We start from the raw sequence: 27,875 nt of genomic DNA, 5'->3' as shown, positions 1-27,875 counted from the left end.
TCTTTCAATCTTTCAATCTTTCTTTCAATTTTTCAATCTTTCTTTCAAACTTTCATTCAATCTTTCTTTCAATCTTTCTTTCTTTTTTTCTTTCAATCTTTCTTTCAATCTTTCTTTCAGTCTTTCTTTCAATTTTTCTTTCAATCTTTCTTTCTTTCAATCTTTCTTTCTTTCAATCTTTCAATCTTTCAATCTTTCTTTCAATCTTTCTTTCTTTCAATCTTTCTTTCAATCTTTCTTTCAATCTTTCTTTCAACCTTTCAATCTTTCAATCTTTCTTTCAATCTTTCTTTTTTTCAATCTTGCAATCTTTCATTCAATCGTTCAATCTTTCAATCTTTCGTTCAGTCTTTCTTTCAATCTTTCTTTCTTTCAGTCTTTCTTTCAATCTTTCTTTCAATCTTTCTTTCAATCTTTCTTTCTTTCTTTCAATCTTTCTTTCAATCTTTCTTTCAATCTTTCGTTCAGTCTTTCTTTCAATCTTTCTTTCTTACAGTCTTTCTTTCAAACTTTCTTTCAAACTTTCTTTCAATCTTTCTTTCTTTCTTTCAATCTTTCTTTCAATCTTTCTTTCAATCTTTCGTTCAGTCTTTCTTTCAATCTTTCTTTCTTACAGTCTTTCTTTCAAACTTTCTTTCAAACTTTCTTTCAATCTTTCTTTCTTTCTTTCAATCTTTCTTTCAATCTTTCTTTCAATCTTTCTTTCTTTCTTTCTTTCAATCTTTCTTTCAATCTATCTTTCAATCTTTCTTTCAATCTTTCTTTCAATCTTTCTTTCTTTCAGTCTTTCAATCTATCTTTCTCTTTCTTTCTCTGTTTCTCTCTCTTTCTCTCTGTTTATTTATTGCTCTGTATCTATATCGATGTGTGCATCTATCACCTTTTGCACTATTCCACAGGTTGTTCCCCTGTGTCTATTCCCGTGAGCTCTTTGACTGGCAGCCTGGACCCGAGCCTTTCATTTCTTTTCCCACTATGTCTCCCCTTTAACTTTTCTCGCTATCCCTCCATGACCGTGCCCTCCTGTTGTTCTGCCTCCTTCGCTCTCTCCACTTTCGGATAGTCTACCCTCCCATATCCCTACTACAATCCAACATAAAGAATAAGGGAAGTTATCCATTCCTTTTTGTGACAACTTGACTAATGTTATCCCAGTGCCCTAATAAGAGACTTCAGTCTGTGTTACAATCTCGGTTACTACAGCAGCGTTCCTGTCATATCCATAATCTCCAAATCAATAACAAAGGCAATTAACAAAACAAAATATCTCGGTATTTTGGAGGATCCGAACAGCGTGCACGAATCTTATTAGAACATGCTTACTCTCCCAGTTGCTCTTGGGATCAGTGGCCATGGGTGTACTGTCTGGTAACATTAACTACTCGATGATCTTTATTGCTTGAATTGAGGAACTGCCGACACAGGGGTCAGCACACAGCTGTTTTTTCTCCAATGTGCATATTTAATCATATTCGACATTTCTTTGACATTTTAAATACATGAAGTAGCAATTCACAGGATACAAACTGGATGATGTGCTCTAATAGCTTAAAATATAAATCACACAGATGTTTCTCATGATCTGGACAATCTTCTCGTACAATCTAAAAGCATATTAAAGGAAGAAAGGACAAGGTATGTGAGGCTGCTATAGACATACGTCAAAGACAAATTGGCCCTGTATTTCCGATCGGTGGCTTTGTGCGTGCGGATGTCTCCGATCAGGAAAAATCTACGCATTAACCTGTTGGCTCTGTAGGTGCCGAGGATTGCGATCCTGGGTCTCTCCAATATGAAATGCAAGGAGGACCATGTATCCCAGGGACTCATGTGGTTCGGAGACTTGCCCTGTTCAAAGTGCAGAGGCTTGTCCTTCATCGGCAATGTGGCAGACGGAAAGTACTTAGACTCCCAAGGGGGGCGGATATTTATTATAAATGCTCTTTATCTCTAATATCTGCTACTTCTCATTACATTTATACACCTAAAACTTTAACTCTCTCTCTTTCTTTCTTTCATTCTCTCTTGACAAGTGTTTGAGCAGGTTGGGCCTATACCCATTGGAGTTTAGAAGAATGAGAGGTGATCTTATTGAAACATATAAGATTCTGAGTGGGATTGCCAGGTTGGATGCTGAGAGGATGTTTCCCCTAATGGGGGTATCTAGAACTAGGGGGCATAGTTTCAGAATAAGGGGTCGCCCATTTTAGACGGAAATGAGGAGGAATTTCTTCTCTCAGAGGGTCGTGAATCTTTGGAATTCTCTACCCCAGAGACCTGTGGAGGCGGAGTCATTGAATATATTCAAGGCGGAGATTGACAGACATTTGAACTGCAGGGGAGCCAAGGGGTATGGGGAGAGAGCGGGAAAGTGGAGTTGAGGGCAAGATTGGATCAGCCATGATCTTATTGAATGGCGGAGCCAGCTCGAGGGGCCGATTGGCCGACTCCTGCTCCTGGTTCTTATGTTCTTATGTTTCTTATGACCTTTAACTCCCTCCTTCTTTCCTTCCTTCTGATTCTTTCTTTTTCTTTCTTTCCTTCTTTCCGTCTTTCTTTCTGTCGTTCTTTCACTCTTTCTCTGTTTCTTTCTTTCTATCTTTTTCCTTTGCTCATTCTCTATTTCATTCTTTCTGTTTACGTGATTATCTCGATGTATCCGTCAATCTCTTTATCCCCTGACTATCTTTCTTTCTTTCTGTTTACTTGATTACCTCGATGTATCCATCAATCTCTTTATCTACCTGACAATGTTTTTCTTTCTTTCTTTCTTTCTTTCTTCTTCTTAGTTTTTCTTTCCTTCTTTCCCTCTTTTTTTCTGTCGATCATTCCCTCTTTCCTTGTTTCTTTCTTTCTTTTTTCTTTCTGTCTCTTTTCATTCTTTCCTTCTTCTTTCTTTTTTCTTTTTTCTTTCTTTCCTTCTTTCTTACCATCTCCTTCTTTCTTTCTTTTTTCTCCTTTATTTCCTTCTTTCTTTCTTATTTGCTCTTTCTTTCTTTGGTTCTTTCTTTCTGTCTGTATGACTATCTCGATTTATGCATCAACCTCTTTATCTACCTGACTTTCATTCTTTCTTTCATTCTTTCATTCATTCTTTCTTTGTTTCTATCTCTTTCGTTAGTTATTTCTTTTTAATTTATTTTTCTCTCTTCCTTTGTTTGTTTCTTTCTTGTGCTCATTCTCTATTTCTTACTTTCTCTTTCTTTCTTGGCAACTATCTCTTTTTGCAGCAGTCTAGAACAAAATGTATTAACATTTATACCCACTACGAAACACAAAGTGGCATTTCAAAATGTTTTTCTCGGTGTATACGATCTGTTTAATTATGTAGTAATATAATTATGCTTGTTATTGTTTGATAATTTTGATTCAATTTGAATTTTGTACCTTACCTGTACTGAATTACAAAGGTACACCTAATTCTGGGAAAGAAAATCTGATGGCAATTTCGGAAGTGATAACATGCGAGCTCTGGGAGCAGTTGGTTAATGCGATAGGTCAACCGGTTATTGATAGGCAAAAACTTTTCATTGATTCATTTTTTTCTCTTTCAGTTCATTTCCAGGTGTTGTTCGGACAGAAAATAATATGTAAGTATGCAACATGATAATGAATAGTCAATTCATTCATATAGCCATCAGTTAGCCGAAATTAACATTTCATAGTTGGGATTTCATTTAACTCCAGGGCGCACTGATCTAATGGAGGAATTGTTGTGCAACATCCCGCAATTATTTCTTAAATTCTGATATTCCCCCCCAAAAAATTGCACTTATTTGAAAGGCGATCACAGCTTGTACGCGTTTTGTAAAATTGTATTTATTAACACTGTCCATCACTATTATTATATAGGGCTTGACATTCATCTCGGGCGGGGCGCAAAACGGGCAGCATCGGATCAGCTGCCCGTTATACGCAGTGCCTGATATTCAGTATTTGGTGGATCAATTGTTTGGCGACCCTTTCGGGATGCCAATTTCACTGTCGCTAATTTTAGCGCCCCGAAAATGTTAACGCCCCTCTGCTGGAAATTCATTAGTAGCACCCCAAGCAGAATGAGGAGAGCGATTAGAAGTGCCCCACACCCTTCTTGGGCTGCCATAACTGATGATTGGGGGGCTATGTGCAACCGTGCCACGCACGTTGGAGCATACCGCTGCCTCATTGCAAAACTCCTCCCCTGATTAATAGGGAGGGAACTAGCGCCGCACGTATCGGGGCCCTGCTAGGCCATCGGGGAGCGGGGTGCAGTGAAAACAACCTGGTATGCCCCTGTGGCCGCTAATGGGAGGCGCAACTCCACCTAATTTACCAGTTTCTAGAATGACTGCAGTTGCACTTTCCTGTTATGTTCTTTGTAACATCATGTTACTGTTACAGTAATTAAAAAATTGCATGTTAATTCCAATGATCTAGAAAGCGGAGAGCTCGCTTACCATTTCAGTGCGGGGGCATACATTGGTGAAGGGCAGGTTGAACTTAGGTTACTGCAGTGATATTGATGTTAATTGATTGAAGCTTTTCGATGTTTAAACTCTTTTGACTGTGCTTTCCTCAGATGATTTATCGAAGCCAATCTTCACTGTGAATCCACCATATGAAGTCATTTTAGACGGAGAGATAATAACTATGACTTGTCGCTGTCAGTGTCCCCTCACAATGAACCGTTATTACCGAAGGCAAGGTTTATTCAGAGAACTGAAATCTCCTGAAGGACAATGTTATACCTCTTATGATTTCATCGCAGATCATGGCTATCAAAATAGTTACTCATGTGTATGTCTACACTCGGAGAATGGACAATGGAGATCTTCAAGACTGAGCAACACTAATCAGTTAATTATTCGAGGTATGTGAACAAAACCAATTTTCCCAATGGGATTAGAACAATTTGTGGTTACTCAGCAATTAAACGATCCAGTGGAACAGAGGGTCACTTGGGCTGCAGTTACATTGGACCTTGGGTGTACGTTTTCAAACCCAAACTCTTTACATGATGCGAACGGATTTCTTAATGGTTACCGTCACAACAAAGGGTTGTCCGGCGACAATAACTCCACTTATGATTCACACGTGAACTTTTTTCTATTAACAAGTTTATTACATTGATTAATAACAGCACTTTATCTAACTGTTCTACAAGGTTATATTATTTCACAATAGAACCATTGAATGTTTACTGCTCAGGCAGTGGTCATTCGGCCCGTCGAGCCTGTGCCAGCTCTCTGAAAGAGCATTTCATCTATTCCCACTCCCCTGCAATTTCCCCATAGCCATGCAAGCTTTTTGTCCTTCAGGTACTGATCCAATTCCAATTTGAAAGCCACGATTGAGCCTGCCTCCTGCATCCATTCAGTCAGTGCTTTCCAGATCATAATCACTCACTGAGTAAAAACATTTTTCCTCATGTCGCCACTGGTTCTTTTGCCAATCACCTTAAATCTGGTTCTTGAGCATTCCACCAATGGAAAAAGTTTCTCTCTATCTTCTCTGTTTCGTGATTTTGAACACCTCTATCAAATCTCTCAAAGTTCCTGCTCTTAGGAGAACAACACCAGCTTCTCCAGTGTATCCACGTAATTGAAATCTCTCATCCCTGGAATCATTCTTGCAACTCTATCCTGCACCCTCTCTGATGCCTTCACATCATTTCTAAAGTGTGGGGCCCAGGTGTGGACACAATACTCGAATTGAGGCCGATCCAGTGTTTTATAATTGTTCATGATAACTTGTTTCCTTTTTTCCACTATGCCTCTATTTAGAAAGCTCAGGATACGTGTGACTTTTTAAACAGTTTCTCAGCCTGACCTGCCATCCTCAACGATGTGTGCACATAGACTCCTAGGTCTCTCTGTTCCTGCACACTCTTTAGAATTGTGCCCTTTTGTTCACACTAGAATGTATCAGTTCGCACTTTGCTGCGTTAAATTTCATCTGCCACATTTCCGTCCATTCCAACAGCCTGTCTATGTCCTCTTGAAGTCTATCGGTATCCTCCTCACTGTTCACTATAATTGCACGTTTTGTGTCATCTGCAAATTTGGAAAGGGTGCCCTGTACACAAGTCATTAATATATTTCAAGAGGAGCAGTGCACCTTGCACCATAAAGCTGGGGAACACCACTGTATACCTCCCTCCATTCCGGAGACAACTGTTCACCACTACTCTCTGTTTCCAGGCACTTAACCATTTCGTGTTCATTCTGCCACTGCCCCTTATATTCCATGGGCTTCAACTTGGTTGACAAGCCCATTATGTGGCACTTTAACAAACTCCTTTTGGAAGTCCATGTATACCACATCAACTGCATTACCCTAATCTACCCACACTGGTACCTCATCAAAATCTCAATCAATTTAATTAAGCACGATTTACCTTCAGCAAATCCATGCTGGCTTGCCTTACTTAATCCGCACTTGTCCAACTGACTGTTAATTTTGTCCCTGATGATCTAAAACTTCCCCACCACCAAGGTTAAATTGACAGGCCTGTAGTTGCTGGTTATTATCATGCACTTAATTATGAATTTTAAATTCTCCAATCCTCTGCCACCGCCCCCGTAGCTAAGGAGGATTGGAAAATTAAGGCCAATACCTCGGAAATGTCCACCTTTGCTTCCCTCAGCATCGACGGATAGATCCCATTTGGTTCTGGTGAATTATCTACTTTAAGTACATTCTAGTGCCGCCTCCTTATCAATTTTGAGCCCGTCCAGTACTTCAACTACCTCCGCTTTCACTATGACAAGAGGATATGCATGATAATATGCAACTAATAAGACCTGGTTCCTGGGCCCGGAATGGCCCCTTTTGGCTCTCTCAGATGCTGGCATAGCTGTTGGCTCACGACTTCACATGAGATGCTTATCTAACTATTGATCAAAAATGATCCACAGAAACATAGAAACATAGAAAATAGGAGCAGGAGTAGGCCATTTGGCCCCTCGATCCTGCTCCGCCATTCAAGGAGATCATGGCTGATCATCCAATTTCAGTACCCGGTCCCTGCCTTTTCTCCATATACCTTGATCCCTTTAGCCTTAAGAAATATATCCAACTCCTTCTTGAATATATTTAATGAATTTGCCTCTACTGCCTTCTGTGATAGAGAATTCCACAGGTTCACCACTCTCTGGGTGAAGAAATTCCTCCTCATTTCTGTGCTAAATGGCCTACCCCGTATCCTTAGACTGTGACCACTGGTTCTGGACTCCCCGACCATCGGGAACATCCTTCCTGCATCTAGTCTGTCCAGTCCTGTCAGAATTTTATAAGTTTCAATGAGATCCCCTCTCATTCTTCTAAACTCCAGCGAGTACAAGCCCAATTGACCCCATCTCTCCTGATACGTCATTCCTGCCATCCCAGGTATCAGCCTGGTAAATCTTCCTTATACTATTCGGTTAACTTCACAGAATCACAGAAATCACAGAAACCCCACAGTGCAGATAGAGGCCATTTCGGCCCATCGAGCCTGCACCGACACATATCCCACCCGATCCCAGTAACCCCTACACCAACACATATCCCACCCTATCCTGTAACCCCACGTATTTAATCCCCCTAACACTAAGGGTCAATTTATCATAGCCAATCAACCTAACCTGCACATCTTTGGACTGTGGGAGGAAACCGGAGCACCCGGAGGAAACCCACGCAAACACGGGGAGAATGTGCAAACTCCACACAGACAGTCGCCCGAGGCCGGATTCGAACCCGGGTCCCTGGCGCTGTGAGGCAACAGTGCTAACCACTATGCCACCGTGCTACATCTTGAGCTACATCTGCCTCTTATGTTCATTAATAAATATACATTCCTATTATGAACACAGCTAGCTTTTGCTAAACACTTTTATTGAGCACATGTGGACTAGGTACAGTATCTGTAGAGGCATCCATCTTGACTGCTGCCTTGTGGGTAGCCTACTGTCTCATGGGTAATGTAGTCTTAATATACATACAGCTGGGTAGTGTAGTCTTATATATATACAGCTCTACACAGCTCTATGGCTCCACCTAGTGTCCACTATAGAATGACATGTTATTGATCATTACATCCCCCTTTCTTTGATGTTTAACAAAATCAATATCAATCAACTTTCAAGAAAACAACAAAGATAATGTCTAACACTTTTGTTAGTGCTCTATAAACATAAACATTTTCAAAGCTTTACATTGTACTCAAAGATTAAGTCTATCAGTCTTTTTTTACTTCACGTGTGGATCTTCTCAACACGGGTAAGTCTGATGTGTCTTCATGAGATTGTTCTGGTGGTGAATGACAAGATGCAGTTGCGGCATTGTCATCAATCTGGTCTTCAATAGTCTCTTGTATTTTTTAGGAGGGAACAGCGGTTCCTCCTGAGAATCTGTCCTTCCTCAGTTCTAACAGTGTATGACCTTGGTCCTACTTCCTCAAGAAATGTAGCTTTCCTGTTGCATGCATCTGGATCCTCAATCCTGACAACATCATCCCTTGTCAATGGTTTTAGAGTTTTGGATGACTTGTCATAGTATGATTTCTGTTTTAGCTTTACAGTTGAAGTCTCTGCCTCAGTTCCTCACTTTGCTGTTCTTTTCCACAGCAGGGTAGCATGGTGCGCAACTTGCGACCCATTAGTAGTTCAGCAGGTGAAGAACCACAGTCTAAAGGTGAGGCTCGGTAGCTCAGCAGGGCAAGATATGGATCAGACTTGCTTTCTGTCGCTTTCTTCAATAGCAGCTTGAGAACTTGAACACCTTTCTCTGCCTTACCATTTGACTGAGCATACAAAGGACTGGTTGTGATGCGCTGAAAGTCATAATGTGCTGCAAACTGTTGCCACTCCTTACAGTTGAAGCACGGACTATTGTCGCGAACGGCAGTCCTGGGAATTCCATGTCTGGCGAAGATGGATTTCACATGCATTATGACACTGCTTGCTGTGGTGCTTGAGAGCAGCGCCATCTCAGGATAGTTAGAATAGTATTCAATCACTATTAGATAGTCTTTACCATTTAAATGAAAAAGTTCCACACCAACCTTTTGCCATGGTGTTGTTGGTATGTTAGCTACTATCATTAGTTCCTTTGCTTGTTTGTTTTGGTGTTTCTGACATGTCTCACATTTGCCTATCATGTTCTCAATGTCCTTATTTATGTCAGGCCAATAAACAGTGTCTCTTGCCCTCCTTTTGCATTTTTCAATTCCGAGGTGTCCCTCATGAATCCTTTGGAGCATGTCTTGACGTAAAGCCTGTGGAATGACTATTCTGTTCTGTTTTAGTAATAGTCCACTTGCGACACTCAATTCTGACCTTATGTGAAAATATTTTGGACAGGAACCTTTTGGCCAACCATGATGAATGTTCTCTATTACTGTTTGTAATACTGTATCTTTTACTGTTTCTTCTGCTATTTGCTTTGATTTTGTGTCTGACACGGGCAGCGCAGCAGTGACCATACTCACATGAACATCCACGTCTTCCTCAGTAGAGCTCACATGACTCATTGTGGGTGCTTGGGATAGTGCATCTGCTAACACTATGTATTTGCCTGATGTGTAGATCAGTTCAAAGTCATATCTTTGCAGCTTCATCATGAGTTGTTGAATCCTTGGAGACATCTCATTCAGGTTCTTTTTTATGATGGCAACCAATGGGCTGTGGTCTGTCTCAACTGTGAAGGTGGGAAGTCCTGGTAACATCTTATGTTCATTAATAAATAGAAATTCTTATTATGAACACAGCTAGCTTTTGCTAGGCACTTTTATTGAGCACATGTGGACTAGGTACAGTATCTGTAGAGGCATCCAACTTGACTGCTGCCTTGTGGGTAGCCTAGTGCCTCATGGGTAATGTAGTCTTAATATACATACAGCTGGGTAGTGTAGTCTTATGTATATACAGCTCTACACAGCTCTACGGCTCCACCTAGTGTCCACTATAGAATGACATGTTATTGATCATTACACTGCCCCAACATAAATACGCAGATCCCACATTTTTAATTGGTAACCCAGCTTATAATCTGGTAGTCTTTACCGCTGTGCTAGAAGCTTTGCTTGTAGTACAGTAATTGCAATACTTTTTGTACATGACAATGAGTTGTCCCAAGTTGACCACATGTCTGTTTTAAGCTTAATGCTGTTTTTACCTGGGAGGAAATTGGAATCATATTTTGAGAGGCTGCTGTGTAAAGTCATGCGCTCTACTGGATACCGCGAGCACCATTGTGCATGTTGGTCCTTTACAAACTATTAAAATTTAACTATGCTTTCCATAAAACGAATACCAGCACCGAACGCAATTTAATGCTTTTTGTTATTAGGCAGTATCGATTAGGAAAAGGTGGAGACCTATAGGTTATTGGATGGCTAATATCAATGCCCTGATTACAGAGAGTGTTTGCACTGTGAGTACCAGGGAAAATAATAGAGAGCCTGAAATATCAAAAGGTTACAGGAATCTGTTGTTTTTAAACAGTCTTCTGTTGTTTCAGTCGAATAGTAAGTACTTCAGTGTTATGATATTATATCACTTTATTTTTTCTACTTCAACATAAAAAGCAATCTAAGCACGGAGTATACATTCCTCCCAGTACAACACAGGCAGAGTTTTGTTGGCAGTTCCAAGTATAGGCATGCACTCAAATAGGTTTCTCTCATTTTCTCAAAATTTAACACCAATGCTTCCTTTTCTTATGCACTTTTCAATTTTATCAAACTAGAAGTGGCCTGGCCTTATTTGGTAACCTCCGGTCAATGCATTTTCCTTCAGCCGATTCATACCCACACAAGTTGACATTTTGCTTACATCAACGTTCTGTAGTTCCGGTCAATGCACAGTCCTTCACCCAATTCATACCTACACAAATGTGCATTTCTCATTCATCAACATTCAGTGGTTTCTAGACAATGCCCTGTCCATCAGATGTTTTTTATGCACACAAGTTTACCATTCTCGTATATCAAAATCTCATTGTGTAGTTTGCAATGATGTATGATGGGATGTTTATATTATGGCAATAATATATTTCAAGACCATACTTCAATCTTGAACACTGGCTGTTGCTAAGTGAAATCTGTCTCTATCTTGCTCTCACTCTCTCTCTCTTGTTCGCCCTCCAATGATACCAACCACATTTCTTTGATTTGTACTGAATGAGCTAAGCATGAAAAACTTTCAGAAGCCGACTTAACCGAATTCCACAAGCCAACAGAATCAGATAAATGAAAGGATCTTTTTGCCATGGAGGGAGTGCAGCGAAGATTCACCAGGCTGATACCTGGGATGGCAGGAATGAAGTACGAGGAGAGATTGTGTCAATTGGGCTTATACTCACTGGAGTTTAGAAGATTGAGAGGGGATCTCATCGAAAGCTATAAAATTCTGTCAGGTCTGGACAGACTAGATGCAGAAAGGATGTTTCTGATGGTCAGGGAGTCCAGAACCAGGGGTCATAGCCTAAGGATAAGGGGTAAGCCATTTAGTCTAAGGATAAGGGGTAAGCCATTTAGGACTGAAATGAGGAGGAATTTCTTCACCCAGAGAGTGGTGAACTTGTGGAATTCTCTGCCACAGAGGGCGGTGGAGGCCAATTCATTAAATGTATTCAAGAAAGAGTTGGATATATTTCTTGGGCCTAAAGGGATCAAGGGTTATGGAGCGAAGGCAGGGACAGGGTACTGAATTTGGATGATCAGCCATGGTCTCATTGAAAGACGGAGCAGGCTCAAAGGGCCGAATGGCCTACTCCTGCTCCTATCTTCTATGTTTCTATGTTTCTATATCTGAATATATGGGAATGGGAGGCCCAATTAAAGACTTGAGCCAAAGGAAGGTCAGGTTGTGCAGATTGAAGGGGGATGTGCAATAAGTGGCTACCCAATTTTCATTATCGCAAGCAACAACAAAAAAAGACTGAACAAAATATGTTGCATAAAATAAATAAGCAGCACATTCTGGTTCATCCTCTTTTCCATCTGTCCTTTACTTGTAATTAATAACAAAAAGCGATGTATGAATTGGAAGCAGGGTGACAGATTTTGTTCCACGTTTACAAAATAGTCCTCATATGTTATTGAGTAGACTTTTGACACACAATTTCATGCGGTATTTTTGATACAGATGAACTCCCCGAGCCGACTTTCTACATGGACCCAGATTCCGGTGCAGTTTCAAACGGGGAAAATCTTGCCATTTCCTGCAAAGGTGACATTCGATCCAGAGGGGGTATGTTTCTCTTGTACAAAGATCAGAAAGGAAATCCTGTACAGGCTCGTACTGTGACTGGCAATGAGCTGACTGTGACCTTCCACATAAATACCCAAAGCAAAGGCTCTGTGGGAAATTACAGTTGTCGATATCAAACAGAGGTTGCAGGACGTTCGAGGAATTCGCCTTTCAGTAAAGATGTCCCGATTACGGTGAAAGGTAGGTATCAACACATTTCAAAACAATTGTATCTCAATGTCTGTCTCGTTGGATCATATATAGTTAACATAGGTGACCAAATCCGTTTAAAATCGAACTGAGATGTACTTATTTCCATGCTATATTTAACTAGGGATCTGTTTTTGATATATTATCTTAATCTTAATCTGCTGTATAGCACGCAGAATCTAAACCTGTTATCCTCAAATAATGGTCACGAAATAAACAGTGGATGGGTTAGTTAACTCTCTTTATTTACTTGTGTAGAATTTCCAGGTAACTCCCGAATTCATCTTCAACCCACTTTGCGTTGGTCCATCACTATCTGAAGAGAGCCCACATACCAGGGACTGTCTGGCTGTGTACCTTCAATGCTGCCTAATAGGGTGAACTGAAGATCTTCCATTTGTCTGCAGCAAACGAGCTGTGCCCAAGATCAATAATATGTGCAAAATATAGAGGTATACTTAGGCGCTACTCCATTTACTGCAAGGCCTGATTGACTTCGAATGCTGATCCTAAACTTTAACAGCCAATCAGTGCCCAAGAATATTTTCAAGTGGATTGATCAGAAATTGAAATACATTCATACTTCAGATATCTTGCTGCAGTTGTACAGGGCCTTGGTGAGACCACGTCTTGAGTACTTTGTGCAGTTTTGGTCGCTTTAACTGAGGAAGGATGTTCTTGCCATGGAGGGAGTGCAGCGAAGATTCACCAGGCTGATACCTGGGGTGGCAGGAATGACGTATGAGGAGAGATTGGATCGATTGGGCTTATACTCGCTGGAATTTAGAAGAATGAGAGGGGATCTCATTGAAACTTATACAATTCTAACAGGACTAGACAGACTAGATGCAGGAAGGATGTTCCTAATGGCAGGGGAGTCCAGAACCAGGGGTCACAGTCTAAGGATAAGAGGTAAGCCATTTACGACAGAGATGAGGAGGAATTTCTTCACCCAGAGAGTGGTGAACCTGTGGAATTCTCTACCACAGAAGGCAGTAGAGGCCAATCCATTAAATATATTCAAGAAGGAGTTGGATATATTTCTTAAGGCTAAAAGGATCAAGGGATATGGCGAGAAGGCAGGGACAGGGTACTGAGTTTGGATGATCAGCCATGATCTTATTGAATGGCGGAGCAGGCTCGAGGGGTCGAATGGCCTACTTCTGCTTCTATCTTCTAAGCTTCTATGGTACAATTCAGATTCACTCAGATACTGCCGGTTATGATGAAATAAAATAAAAATAAAAAAATCCTTGAAATACTCAGGCTTCCTTAATTGAAACAATGAACATTACGGGGCGATATGATGCAAAAGGTTTCAATTATAAAAGAATGGGAGAAGACCGATAAAACCAAACTATTCCCAATAGTTAGGATTAATAATGAAGGGGACAGAATTACAATATTAAATGTAAGAGAGCAAGAAAAAACTCTTTATAGCACGAGATGTGGAAGATATGGAATTCCCTATCAAGGATAATGGTTCAGGAAGTAATCAGTCAAGGTTACATTATATCGGTGGATGAATGAAAAGCTGATGAATGGATTTGCGAACAGGGTTGTGCAAATGTGATTCAACTATTTGCTCACCAGTCGGGTCGGCACAATTAAAGACGAATTGTGCACACTTTGATCTAAGTATTCTACATGGACTCAGAGCCTCGTCTACTGGTACCCACACACTCCTGTTTGCGGGTCTGTGTGTGATGATACTTTATCTGGACTCCATGACAATGCATGATCAAACTGAACTTCGTCACAAAACAACAACTGAATTGTGGCTAATTGTAGTCGGTGCATCTAACTAAGATCCGAGGCCATTGCCAAGAGATTTCAAACATTATCGTTTCCATATCGCAGCAAACTCACCCCAGTTGCCACAACTCTCAAAGTTCCCTTTTAATGTTTAGTCTGCCCGGTCCCAAATGATTCTTCTCACTTCACATTCAGTGACCAAGGCATCTCAGGAACCGTGTGAGGACTCTCCTAGTTTCTGCTGTTGCCAAGGTTTTCAGTCCTTCCTGTAGCAGCTTGATTTTCAGATGTCGAGGAATGTTCCCTTTCATCCCCAAACAAGGACGCCTTCCATTGCCTTCATCCTTGCTGCAAAAACTCGAAGGTTACACGAGACAAAGCAAGAGGTCTATCTGTAGCACCTGTCCAATATATAGCGCCTTTAAAGCTGTATAACGTCACAAGGCGTTTCACATGATCATAACGGTACTAAACCTGACAGCGAGTTTAGGAAGGAGACAATAGGACTTTTCGTCAAAGTGATCAGCACGATTGGATAGGCTGGTGTTGTTTTCTTTGGAACAGAGGAGGCTCAGGGTCGACTTAATTGAGGTGTATAACATTTTGAGGAGCCTAGCTAGAGTGGATAGGAAGGACCTATACCCTTAGCAGAGTGTTTGTTGTGGCAAAATAAAATTAATTAAATCCGCACACTAGTCAGCAAATGGTAAAATATCCAAGCATTTTATTGGAAACATAGAAAACACAAAATTATTCAACAGTACAAAACAAACAATCCGCGGAGGTACCTATAGGCTCATCAGGGAGTACAGCTTAGAGTTCCCACAGCTCGTTCCTGGCTGACTCTACGATTGTCTTTGGTCTCCGGTATTTAAGCATACAAAAACCGTGGCAGGCTCTAAAGCCCGCATGCACATTTGTTAATTGGCTGACTCCCCATTTCGCGTCACATAATATTTATTGTCACTTGACCACCTGATGTTTTATTTCCTGACCCTTCGTAAAACCACATGTCTGCATTTCTGTTTGACTGTGCCCCGTGTGGTTTTACTTAACTCTAGGTTCCATTTCTTGTGGTTGTCGCTTCTGTACCTGTTTTATCTAATCTTGCAAAAGCATCAAGACCTTGCGGTCAGCATCTCTGAACTGTCTCCGCTGTTGTCTCGTGTGCAAGCTGCATTGTTAACCACTAAATTCCTGAAGGGTGCCAATGCTTCACTTCTGAGCCATATGCAAAGCCTCTTTAGTTCTGACTGTTGTTGCCCGGCAGAAATGCCTTGACTACATATTCTTACCCATGAAGCTATGCTTCAACTAATTGTGATTTCTAAAAATCCATGTCAGTGTTCAATAACCAGGGGACATGGAATTAAACTAATTGGTAGCAGGATAAGAGGAGAGTTGAGGATAACTTCTTTCACCCAGAGGGAGGTGTGGGTCTGAAACCCATTGCCTGAATGGCTGGTAGAGGCAGGAACCCTCATCACATTTAAAAATTACTTGGAAATACACTTGAAGTGCCGTAAACTACAGTGCTACGGACCAAGAGCTGGAGTGTGGGATTAGGGTGGATAGATGTTCTTCAACCTCTCTGTAAATGTTTGCAATTCAACGAGTGCCGGTCTTCACGCATAGTTACTCATGACCCAAAATGATAAAACATGATGTTTTCTACTTAAGTAATAAAAATCCGTTGAGTGCACAACAGACGTTCGGAATAGAACAGTGCATTTCAAAATTTATCAGTTTATCAGGATAATCTGATGCATTATATATTCACCTATATCACTTAATATCTGCCATTTGCCTCACAGAGCTCGCATTCCTACTGACAGGAGCGGGCAATACTGACAATGCCACGGGGAATCTAATTCATGGATTAACTGACATCGACTGCAGCGCAAAACAAGTTAACAGCATTAATTCCTTCCTTTGTGCCCCCAGTACTCTCACTGTGACATACGCATGCAATGTTACAACAAGAGTATGAATAAGTGAGAACCGAATCGAACCGAATTAACATTGACCAAGCTGTAAAATTCAACAAGATTCACTGCAGACAAATAATAGCAGTAGTTGCTTCAATGGTCATGTTTAAGAACGTCGTAAATGCATTCCCTCCATTCATGAACTCTGGCAAATGAGTTCTAAAGGAACACGTTAAGCATTTTGAAGGAAAATATGTTAAACTCCTACAATTATTACCCTGAATATAATGTGTCATTACTGTATTGTTCTTGTTGCAGTAGAGGAACGGCCAGCGGGTGTTTACAATGTCTTTGTGTAAATAGTAAAGCAAGCGTTCATGTTCAATTTCAGTTGAATTTGGAAGCGTTAATTACTAACTTAAGACTTGCACACAATGAACTATCAATGCTCGTTGCTTCTTCCACAGAACAATATCTCATGGTGCCCTTAGTCCGACTCTGCCTCAGTGCCTTCGTGGTCATTGTGATGGTGATATTTATTGTTGAGCATTTCGTGAATGTTAACCCGCCCAAAGGTAAGGCATTAAATATAATTGCAAATTTTAGATTTGTCTAAAATGTTTTGAGTTATTCTGTAAAATTCTCTGGAAATGGCATGCCTACATCGTTATACCTAATACAGAGCCTTGCAGAAGGCACCACATATCCAGTTCGGCAGTATTACATAGTATTTACAGCACTGAATCAGGTCAGTCGGCCCAACAGGTCCATGTCGGAGTTTATGCTCCACACGAACCTCATCCCACCCTTCTTCATCAACCCCATCAGCATATCCTTCTATACCTTACTCCCTCATGCGTTTATCTAGCATCTCTGTAAATGCATCGATGATGTTGATCTCAACCATTACTTGCGCTTCCGAGTTCCACCTCTTACCACTCTCCTGATTAAGATGTTTCTCCTGAATTGCTTATTGGATTTATCAGTGACTATCTTATATCCATGCCCATAGTTCTGGTCTCATCCGTAAGTGCAAACATGTTCTCTACAGCTAACCTATCAACCCCTTTCATAATGTCAAAACCCTCTATCAGGTCAACCCCTAGTGTTCTCCCTTCTCAAAAAAAGACTGCTGCCCGCTCAATCATTCCTGATAGTTAAAACACTCCTGTTCTGATATAATTCTAGTAATTCATTTTTACCTGCTCCGTGCCTCTATATCCTTTTTATAATATGGAGACCAGAACTGTTCACAGTATTCTAAGTGTGGTCTAACCCAGGTTCAACACAATATTAGCAAAACTGCTCAACCCTCAGTCTTTTGTTTTCCAGAGAAAAGAGACAATGCCTGTTGAATAATTCCTGATAGGTATAACCTCTCAATTGTGGTATGATTCTAGTAAACTTTTTTTGCAGCTTCTGCAGACCTCTATATGCATTTTATAATATGGAGACTGGAACCGTTCACAGTATTCCAAGTGTACTCTAACCATGGTGCAGTACAATGTTAACATAGAAACATAGAAACATAGAAGATAGGAGCAGGAGTAGGCCATTCGGCACCTCGAGCCTGCTCCGCCATTCAATGAGATCATGGCTGATCATCCAAATTCAGTACCCGGTCCCTGCTTTCTCCCCATATCACTAGATCCCTTTAGCCTTAAGAAATATATCCAACTCCTTCTTGAATATATTTAATGAATTGGCCTCTACTGCCTTCTGTGGTAGAGAATTCCACAGGTTCACCACTCTCTGGGTGAAGGAATTCCTCCTCATCTCTGTCCTAAATGGCCTACCCCTTATCCTTAGACTGTGACCCCTCGTTCTGGACTCCCTGACAATCGGGAACATCCTTCCTGCATCTAGTCTGTCTAGTCCTGTTAGAATTTTCTAAGTTTCAATGAGATCCCCTCGCATTCTTCTAAACTCCAGCGAGTACAAGCCCAATCGACCCAATGTCTCCTCATACGTCATTCCTGCCATCCCAGGTATCAGCCTGGTGAATCTTCGCTGCACTCCCTCCATGGCAAGAACATCCTTCCTCAGATAAGGCGACCAGAACTGCACACAATACTCAAGATCTTCCCTGATTTTCAATTCTATCCTTGTAGAAATTAACCAAAATGGTCTATTTGCTTTTTATGGGCTTATTTACCTGCTTCGCTACTTTTAGTGATTTGTACAAAAGTACCCCCAGATTCCACGGCTCCTCTACCCCATTTAGGCACTTATTTCCAACAGAGTATGTAGCCTCCTGATGCGTTCTACCTAAACGTGCCACCTTACACTTCTATATAAACATATAGAACGTTACTTGCCAATTACACGCCCAATCTGCAGGTTTATTAATAACTTCCTGCATATGTTGTGGGCCTCCTCTGTTTTAATTACAACACCCAATGTGGTGTTACCCGTAATTTTTTTTATTATACTTCTCCAGAGGGACAGGTGGGCAGGAACCTGATAGAGTGTGTTCTGGCAGTGTCCCTGACCCCAGATGTCCCATTCAGCAATGGTACTGGAGTTCGACAAGGCAGGGATACAACTTGCATCAATCATCCTCAATTCTACTAAGTCAATCCAATGTCATTATATGTTTGTTTTTTTATACAGGAAAAGAAACATTGGACAAAACGTTGTCTCCAGACTGCCAGAACAGAAAGAACATGGTCATTATGTCCCTGGATTGAATTTCTGTTTGAGGGGTGTTTTTTAAAAACCTTTGCAGAAGAGATTGCTTGCCTGCAACGCAGATAATTTGCTACTATATTTCTTTTAAAGGACAGCTATGTCTGTTTTGATGCTATTCCCTCTCTAATATATAGGTTACAGTGACAAATCCGCACTGAACACTTTACACTTATTTTAGCAGAACATGTAGGAGAGTCAGGAAGAACAGGACACTTTCTGTGAAGTAGAAATTGATCTGTGTGAAACGCCTTGGTGGGAGAGATGAGCTGAGCCAGAGGACCCAGCCATTCCTCCTGATTAACTTGGCTATTGAAATCTGCGAGGATCACATAAAAAATTCTCGGATGCTCCCGCAGAGGAGGAATCAATTGCTCAAGAAACAGAAGTAGGACAGGAACAGACACATAAACTTTTACAGGTTGGGAACAGTCCAGCAGACTGCAAGCCCAAATTACATCTGGGTATGTATAAATACGCCATATTCTCAATGAAAGTAGAGCAACTGTTAACCAAAGAGCCTGGAAATGTGTCTAGGGCCCCAAACACCCCTTCCAGGTGAAACTGCGATATATTTGTACTTCTTGCAATCTAGTATACTGTACTCGCTGCTCACGATGTGATCTCCTCTACATTGGGGAGACCAAATGCAGATTAGGTGAACGCTTTGCAGAACACCTCCATTCAGTCCTTAAGGGTGACCCCGAGCTTCCGGCCGCCTGTCATATTAATTCACCGCCCCAGTCCCACTCGGACCTCACTGTCCTCGGCCTCTTGCATTGTTCCACGGAAGCTCACCGTAAACTCGAGGAACAGCACTTCCTCTTCCGATTAGGCACTTTACAGCCTTCCGGACTCAATATCGAGTTCAACAATTTCAGATCATAACCTCGGCCCCTATTACATTTTTACTTATATTTTTTATCCACATCTTTGTTTTGGCCTTTCTCCCCCCCTTTCTTTCTTTTTCTCTCTCCCACATGGCAGCTGTCTCCCATTCTGCCAGCGCATTTCACACCTAATCTAGAGCCGTCTTTTGTCTCCACTAGTCCTATCACCATCTCGTCTCATTTTGAATACCTCTTAATGTCTCTTCACTTCTCTTTTGTTCTCTCCCAGCCTGGCCTCTTAATCTATTTCATTTCCTGTGCTTCTTTAGACTTGAAAAAGGGTTTTGACCCGAAACGTTGACTCTATTTTCTCTCCACGGATGTTGCCTGGCCTGCTGAGTTTTTCCAGCATTTTCTGTTGTTATTTCGGATTTCCAGCATCTGCAGTATTTTGCTATAGTCCAAGAAATGTGATGGGCAGATAATAGAAATAATGGAAGCAAATCTTCAAGAGAATCAAGAGAATGAACGTCTACAGAACAAGAATTGGCAATATCTCTGATACAAATGGAACAAGATAGGCTGAAACGTTGAACGGAAATGCTTATTTGAAGGGGAAGATTAATAAAATTGATAGGAAAGGATCATTAGCGGAAGGCAATGAGTCATGGCTGATATTCACAGGAACTGTACAGTTAATAATGTGGAAACAAATGACACAGCATCAGCCCAGCTCCAACCTCTTTGGCTTCGGATCTTATCACAATGAATCGTTATTTCTTACTATCAAAGAACCTGATCAAAGTCAGACTAGCAAAGTAACGGAAGGAACATCCTGACACCCGAAGATGGGGCATTGATGTCTTTTTAGTCTGAATTCTGAGGGATCCACGGCAAGAATGTAAAATCTGTTGGTGTTGTTGGAAAAAACTGCACACAGGAATGCTGGAATGGCCTTAAAGTCCTTTGAACGGATGGTGTCTGAGGTAGGAACAACCTAGTCGGCGCAGACCCCACAGTGTCAGGTGTGGCTCAGTTGGTAGCACACTCGCCTCTGGGTCAGAAGGTTGTGGGTTCAAGTCTCACTTCGAAGAAGAGCTGGGCAGTTTTTCCTGGTGTCCGGGCCAATGATTATCCTTCAATTTACATCACTAAAAAACATTATCTGGTCATTATCACATTACCGTTTGTGGGACCTTGCTGGGTGCAAATTGGCTGCCACGTTTCATACATTACAACGGTGACTGCACTCCAAAAGTACTTCAATGTCTGTAAAGTGCATTGAGACGTCGGGTGGTCATGAAAGGTGCTATATAAATGCAAGTCTTTCTTTCAGTCTGATTGTTGTGGATGAGGAATACAAATGAATTAGGGACACATTCTTCAGCCTCAAGCTAAAAGTGAAGCCTAGGAAGATTGGAGTGTACTTGGACTATCAGGGTGGACTGGTGCTTATGATATGCCTCATCTCCGCCAATTCATTGATGCGTTTTCTGAGAAACTCTACCGTAACCACACTCTTGTAGTGAACAACAATCTCAGAACCGCTGAAAATCTGCAGGATTAAGGTTCAATTGGCTGCTTTCATTTCTTGCATCTGCCTTTCAGATCCTCATTCCTGTCCCATCCCTGGAACAATTCATGTTGTTGTGCACTTTGTAATTAGAGTTTAACTAATATGCCTTCAAGCGGTTGAACTCAATAGTTTGCACGATTGTATTAATACTGGCCTGAGCTTATTATTCTGATCCACAATAACCTCAACGTTGCGCTGAAGTGTCAGCCTGGGCTCTTTGCTAGAACTCTGGCTCACACTTGTGCACATAATGTAGCCTGGCACTTGAGGGATGCACTTCGTGAGATGCTGTCTTCCTGATGAGAGGTGAACCAAAGTCCTGTTCACTCTCTCACAAGGAGGTAACAGATCTCACTGCACTAGTTAAAGAAGAGCAGGGCATTTCTCCCTGGCTGTTCTGGTGACATTGATCAGTTAACACATAGCCCTCAAACTGATCATCGAATCATTTATCTCATTGCTGTTTATAGGACCTTGCTGTGAGGAAATTGACAGCCACGTTTCCCCACGGTACTACAGTGACCACATTTCATAATCATTTTAATTGGCAGTAATCAGTCATTCCCTGGGCCCGTGACAGTTGCTAAATAAATTGAATTTATTGCGAATTGTTTCTATGGATGGACATTTGAATGTGAATTCATATATATAATCTCAGCTGTGTGCCATGTCTCAAAATTTCACAAATAAATTACCTTTGATTTCGAGTGAATTCTGTATCAGGTGAAATGTTTCTAAGTTAAGATGTGCATAACTTATGGATTGGGAAAGAGAGGGAGGCTTTTGGCAGATACAAAGGACTAAAAACAGTGGAAGGCCTACAGGAGTATAGAAAGTGCAGGGGGGTACGTAAAAAGTAATTAGGAGAGCGAAGAGATGGCATGAAAGCACACTGGTGGGCAAAATAAAGGAAAATTCCAAGGTGTTTTATAAGTATATTAAGTTCAAGAGTTAAACCAGGGAAAGAGTAGGGCCCATTTGGGACCAAAGTGGCAATCTGTGTTTAGAGTCAGAAGATGTAGGTGAGGTTTTAAATGAATATTTTGCATCAGTGTTCATTATAGAGATGGACGATTTAGGCATATAAATCAGGCAGAGGGATTGTGATATACTTGAACAAATTTTATTGAGATGGAGGAGGTACTAGCGGTTTTAGTGGGCTTAAAATAGGGTGAATCCCCAGCCCCAGACAAGATGTATCCCAGGTTGCTGTGTGAGGCAAGGCAGGAGATTGCAGGGGCTCGGACACAAATTTTCAGAATCTCTCTGGCCACAGGGGAGGGGCCAGCGGACTCGAGAACAGCTAACATAGTACCATTATTCAATAAGGGGAGTAGGGATAAACCAGGGAATTACAGGCCAGTGAGCCTAACATCAGTGTTCAGGAAATTATTGGAAACAATTTTGAGTGACTGAATTAGTCTCCACTTGGAAAGGCAAGGATTAATCAGGAATAGTAAGCATGGCTATGTAAGGGGGAGATCATGTCTAACCGATTTGATTGAATTTTTCGCGGCGTTGACTATGTGTGTGGACGAGGGTAGCGCAGTTGACGTAGTCTACCTGGACTTCAGTAAGGCCTTTGACAAACTCCCACATGGGAGACGGGTCAAGAAGGTAAGAGCCCATGGGATCCAGGGCAATTTGGTACATTGGATCCAAAATTGGCCTAGTGGCAGGAGACAGAGGGTGATGGTCGAAGGTGGTTTTTGTGACTGGAAGCCTGTGTCCAGTGGTGTACCGCAGGGATCGGTGCTGGTTCCTTTGTTGTTTGTAGTGTACATTAATGATTTATATATGAACGTAGGAGGTATGATCAAGAAGTTCACAGATGACATGAAAATTGGTGGACTGGTAAATAGCGAGGAGGGAAACCTCAGTCTGCAGGACGATATAAACTGGTTGGTTAGATGGGCAGAACGGTGGCAAATGGAATTTAACCCTGAAAAGTGTGAGGTGATGCATTTTGGGAGGGCTAACAAGGCAAGGGAATAAACTATGAATGGTAGCACCTTAGGAAGGACAGAGGATCAGAAGGACCTTGATGTGCATGTACATAGATCCCTGAAGGCAGCAGGAAAGGTAGATAAGGTGGTTGAAAAGGCATATGGGATACTTGCCTTCATTAGCCGAGGCATAGAATATAAGAGCAGGGAGGTTATGATGGAGCTGTATAAAACGCTAGTTAGGCCACAGCTAGAATACTGTGTGCAGTTCTGGACGCCAAACTATAGGAGGGATGTGATTGCATTGGAGAGGGTGCAGAGGACATTCACCAGGATGTTACCTGGGCTGGAGCACTTCAGCTATGAAGAGAGACTGGACAGGCTGGGGTTGTTTTCCTGAGAGCAGAAAAGGCTGACGGGGGACCTGATTGAGGTGTACAAATTTATGAGGGGCATAGATAGGGTAGATAGAAAGGAACTTTTCCCATAGTGGAGGGGTCAATAACCAGGGGGCATAGATTCAAGGTAAGGGGCAGGAAGTTTAGAGGGGATATGAGGAAAAACTTTTTCACCCACAGGGTGGTTGGAATCTGGAACTCACTGCCTGAAAGGAAGGTAGAGGCAGGAACCCTTACAACATTCAAGAAGCATTTAGATGAGCACTTGAAACGCCATAGCTTGCAAGGCTACGGGCCAAGTGCTGGAAAATGGGATTAGAATAGACAGGGCTTGATGGCCGTCGTGGACACGATGGGCCGAAGGGCCTCTTTCTGTGCTGTACACTCTATGACTCTATAACAGAAACAGCTTCCGGGTTCGAAACGTTCATCACAAAGACTGAATTTTAATGTTAATATTGATGGAGTTGTTACTCACTGAATAACAGGAACAAGCAATAAACTCTGTTACTTCTAGGCTTGATTATTCCAACGCACAGCTGGCCAACCTGCCACGTTCTACCCTCTGTAAACTTGAGGTCATTCGGCCTGTCTCCTGACTCGCACCAAGTCCCGTTCACCTCTGTGCTCGCTGATTTAATTTGGCTCCCGCTTAAGCAACACATCGATTTAAAAATTCTCATTCTTTTTTTGGAATCCCTCAATTGCCTTGCCTATATCGATCTTTGTAATCTGCTTCAGCCCCACAAACCCCCCGAGATATTTGCGCTCCTCTAATTCTGGCCTCTTGAGCATCCCTGATTTTAATCGCTCCACCATTGGTGGCCGTGCTTTCAGCTGCCTGGGCCCTAAGCTCTGGAATTCCCTGCCTAACCCTCTCTGCCTCTCTACCACACTTACCCCCTTGAAGACGCTCTTTATAAACTATCTATTTGACCAAGATTTTTGATCATCTGTCCTAATATCACCTCATGTGGCTCGGTGTCAATTTTTGTTTGATAATGCTCCTGTGAAGCACCTTAGGATGTTTAACAAAGTGAAAGGGATTATATAATTCCTTCCTGTTTTCCTTGTAGAAATAAATGATGCGATCATGGTTGCTAAAGTTGAACACATGTCGTTTGACATAAGAAAACTACTAGGCACTTGGTCTGATTATTAAACAAGGCTTTAATCAACTGTTTTTCAACATGGAGATCTAGTTGTGTCCTTCACTAGTTCCTGTTAAAGAATGTCCTGCACAAGCTGGGCCCATGCCCGAGTATTTATCCTCTCCCTGGACAGCGCCACAAGCAGGCCGCCCAGTATTATTACATCAGTAATTTTCACCTGAATGACAAGGTTCATGTCATCCTTTATGAGAAAGAGCGAATGAGCTCATGAACAGAGTCTAGCTCGCAGTGCCAACAGTTACAGTGATGGACAAACACAAGATGTCTCTTGTTGCGTGTTCGTTCTTGAACCCCGTTGTTTTGCGAGATCACGTGGATATTTTCCTGCAGACTTTCAACTTACTGCCACATAGAGTAGTTGAAGCGAATAGCATAGTTGCATTTAAGGGGAGGCTGGAGAAGTACATGAGAGAGAAAGGATATGTAGGATATGCTGATAGAGTTGGATGAAGTCGGGTGGAAGGAGCTTCATGCGGATCATAAGCACTGCCAGAGACCATTTGGAGCGAATGGTCTATTTCTGTGCTATTAAATCTATGTAAGTTTAGGTAATTTTTCACTGAGGTTAGTTCTTAGATTTTAATTGCTAAAGTCCGCAAGCTTGCCCAATGTCCATTAAGGAGGGAAGCTTGCTGTCCATTCCCGGTTTGGCCTACATGTAAATCCATTGATGTAGTTGGTTCTGACCTTCAATCTGAAGCCGCAGAGCAAACAACGCCGTTGTACCAAATCGCTGGAAAGGAAAACAAATAACTGTACATGACGGATCCCTCCACTGTGACACACATCAAAGCAAGATACTACAAAGGGCATACCCAGCCCAGTCTGATCCTGCAAAGGCCTCCTTACTACCTGATGCCAAAGGTGTGAGAGCTGTCTCTAAACATAGTCAGGTATCAGTCTGATACAATGATACTTACAGAATCATACCTTCAGCCAACGTCCCAGATTCCTCCCTCAACATCCTTGGTTATGTCCTTTCCCCCGACAGGGCAGTCGCCCCCAGTGATGTGTGGCACAGTAAAATAGAGTTGTGGGGAGTTCCCCTAGGAGTCATCAACATTGACCATATCCCCGTGAAGTCTCAAGACTTCTGGTCAAACATAGGAAAGGAGTCAACCTGTTCATTACCACCTACCGCCTTCCATCAACTGGTGGATCAATATTCCACCAAGCTGATCGCCAGCTCTGAGGGGAGCAAGGACAAAGAATGTCCTCTGGTGGTGGGACTTGATTGTCCATTAGCATGTGTGGCTCATACATCCATCACCGTCCAAGCTGGCAAAATCCTGAAGTACATAGCTGTCAGTGAGATAAGCAACATGAGGAAATAGATAACTTGACCTCGTCCTCTACAATATCCCTGACACAAATGCACCAGTCCATGATGATTTTGTCACAGATAACAACCTCACATTACTCGTGAAGGTTAATTCCCGTTTTTGCACTGAGGACACCCTCCAGCGTGTCGTGGGGCACTATCACTTTTATGAATGGGACAGGTTAAGAACAGAGCCAGCAGCTCAGAATGTGGAAACCATGAGGTGTTCCAGCACAAGCTGTTGCCTCATGTCCCACCATATCCCTCACTCCTCCAACGCCCTCCAGCCAGATCAACAAACCTGGTTCAATAACGAGTGTAGAAGATGGTGGGAGGGGCAGCGTCACGCGTACCTGAACATGAGGTGACAACCAATTGACGCTACAACACAGGAAAATGTTGACCTTAAACAGTGGATGCAGCATGCTTCACATGGAGCCCAGCGAGCCCACATCCAACGGATCAGGGTAACACTTTGCAGTCCTCCAGCACCCAGTCGTGAATGGTGAGTTGTTTTTGTACACTATGAATCTATTTATGAAGCCCCTAGGGACACCGGCTCACATATGATAGCTGAATTAGCGATGGGATTTGGGTGTTTTGCTGGTCAATTGGGCTGTGATTAATTGCATTCCTCTGATCAGATTATTGCCTCATTACTGATCAGCTCTTGTGATCTATCGATGGGGATTCTGTTTTTATTTTGTGGGACTAGACTTGATTGGGGTGGGTGGGAAGAATTCCTTCCCCCAAAGACAGTCGTTAACCAGTTGGATTTATTCAACAATCCAGCAGCTTGGATGATTACTTTTGCAGCTGGTGACGAAATAATAGCAGTGACGAGAACTTGACATCCAGGTTGATCGGTCAGTACCCTCAGCAGTAGTACACCAACCTTTTCCATCTCGTTGTATGGTCGGATGGTGCAGTAACTGGACAACCTTCTAATGAGACTGCTTGATGGAACTGATATGGATGGGATATTATTTGATTATTTTGACTTTATTTCGGTAACTACGAAGATAGCAGCTGCTGGTTTAATTCCGTACACTGGGAGAGACATTCCATAACTTTGGATGATCAGCCAGGATCTCATTGAATGGCGGAGCAGGCTCGAGGGGCCGAATGGCCTACTCCTGCTCCTATCTTCTATGTTTCTATGTTAAGTCGGGAGTGGAAAAGCTAAAGGGCTGGAAAACTTATTTTAATTGAGGCAAACGGAAGCATGTCAGCGTTAGAATCATCAACACTGTTTAACCGCGTTGACCACAATATGTCCTTTCTGGAATGATTGAGTGCAGGTCTGTTGTGTCACCAGCCAGATAACTCCACTAACAGCAGGATGTAAAACAGAAGCGTTATAAGATTGGAACCTGCAACTGGGGAAGTAGTGACATGGCAGTTACCCAGGAGGTGATTTATAATGCTGTGATCTTGACATTGTTTAGTGCGCTTTCTGTTTGGAGATTTAACCCTTCCTTTGGCCACTGCTCATTCATTGCAAAGCTGGGTGGTCGTGTGTGCTGTGAGGAGGATGCCGAGAAACTCCAGTATGATTTGGACAGGTTGGGCGATTAGGCAGAAGCATGGCAGATGCAATATAACCTGGAAAAATGCGAGGTTATCTACTTTGGTGTCAAAAACAAGGCGGCAGATTATTATTTGAATGACAATAGATTGGGAGAAGCGGAAGTGCAACGAGACCTGGGCGTCCTTGTGCACCAGTCACTGAAGGTAAGCATGCAGGTGCAGCAGGCGGTTAAGAAGGCAAATGGTATGTTGGCCTTCGTAGCGAGAGGGTTTGAGTACAGGAACAAGGATGTGTTGCTGCAGTTGTAC

At 42.1% G+C, this 27,875-nt stretch overlaps 1 protein-coding gene across 1 annotated transcript in view; it reads left to right on the top strand.

The window, feature by feature from the left end:
* Positions 1-18,795, top strand: part of LOC147085049 (uncharacterized) — a 54,491-nt gene extending 35,696 nt beyond the window's left edge. Inside the window, exons 3-6 of the mRNA XM_085979409.1 lie at positions 4,559-4,849; positions 12,108-12,413; positions 16,573-16,680; positions 18,719-18,795. Coding sequence (XP_085835535.1) covers positions 4,559-4,849; positions 12,108-12,413; positions 16,573-16,680; positions 18,719-18,795 — 782 coding nt within the window. The remainder of the gene's footprint in view (positions 1-4,558; positions 4,850-12,107; positions 12,414-16,572; positions 16,681-18,718) is intronic.
* The last annotated feature ends 9,080 nt before the right edge of the window (positions 18,796-27,875 follow it).

This window comes from Somniosus microcephalus, unplaced genomic scaffold (assembly GCF_052327205.1).
Source record: "Somniosus microcephalus isolate GS21.2 unplaced genomic scaffold, FLI_Smic_1.0 unresolved_chr9, whole genome shotgun sequence".
NCBI lineage: Eukaryota > Metazoa > Chordata > Chondrichthyes > Squaliformes > Somniosidae > Somniosus > Somniosus microcephalus.
The sequence above is the reverse complement of the archived record's forward strand: the minus strand, read 5'-3'. Positions and strand labels throughout refer to the sequence as shown.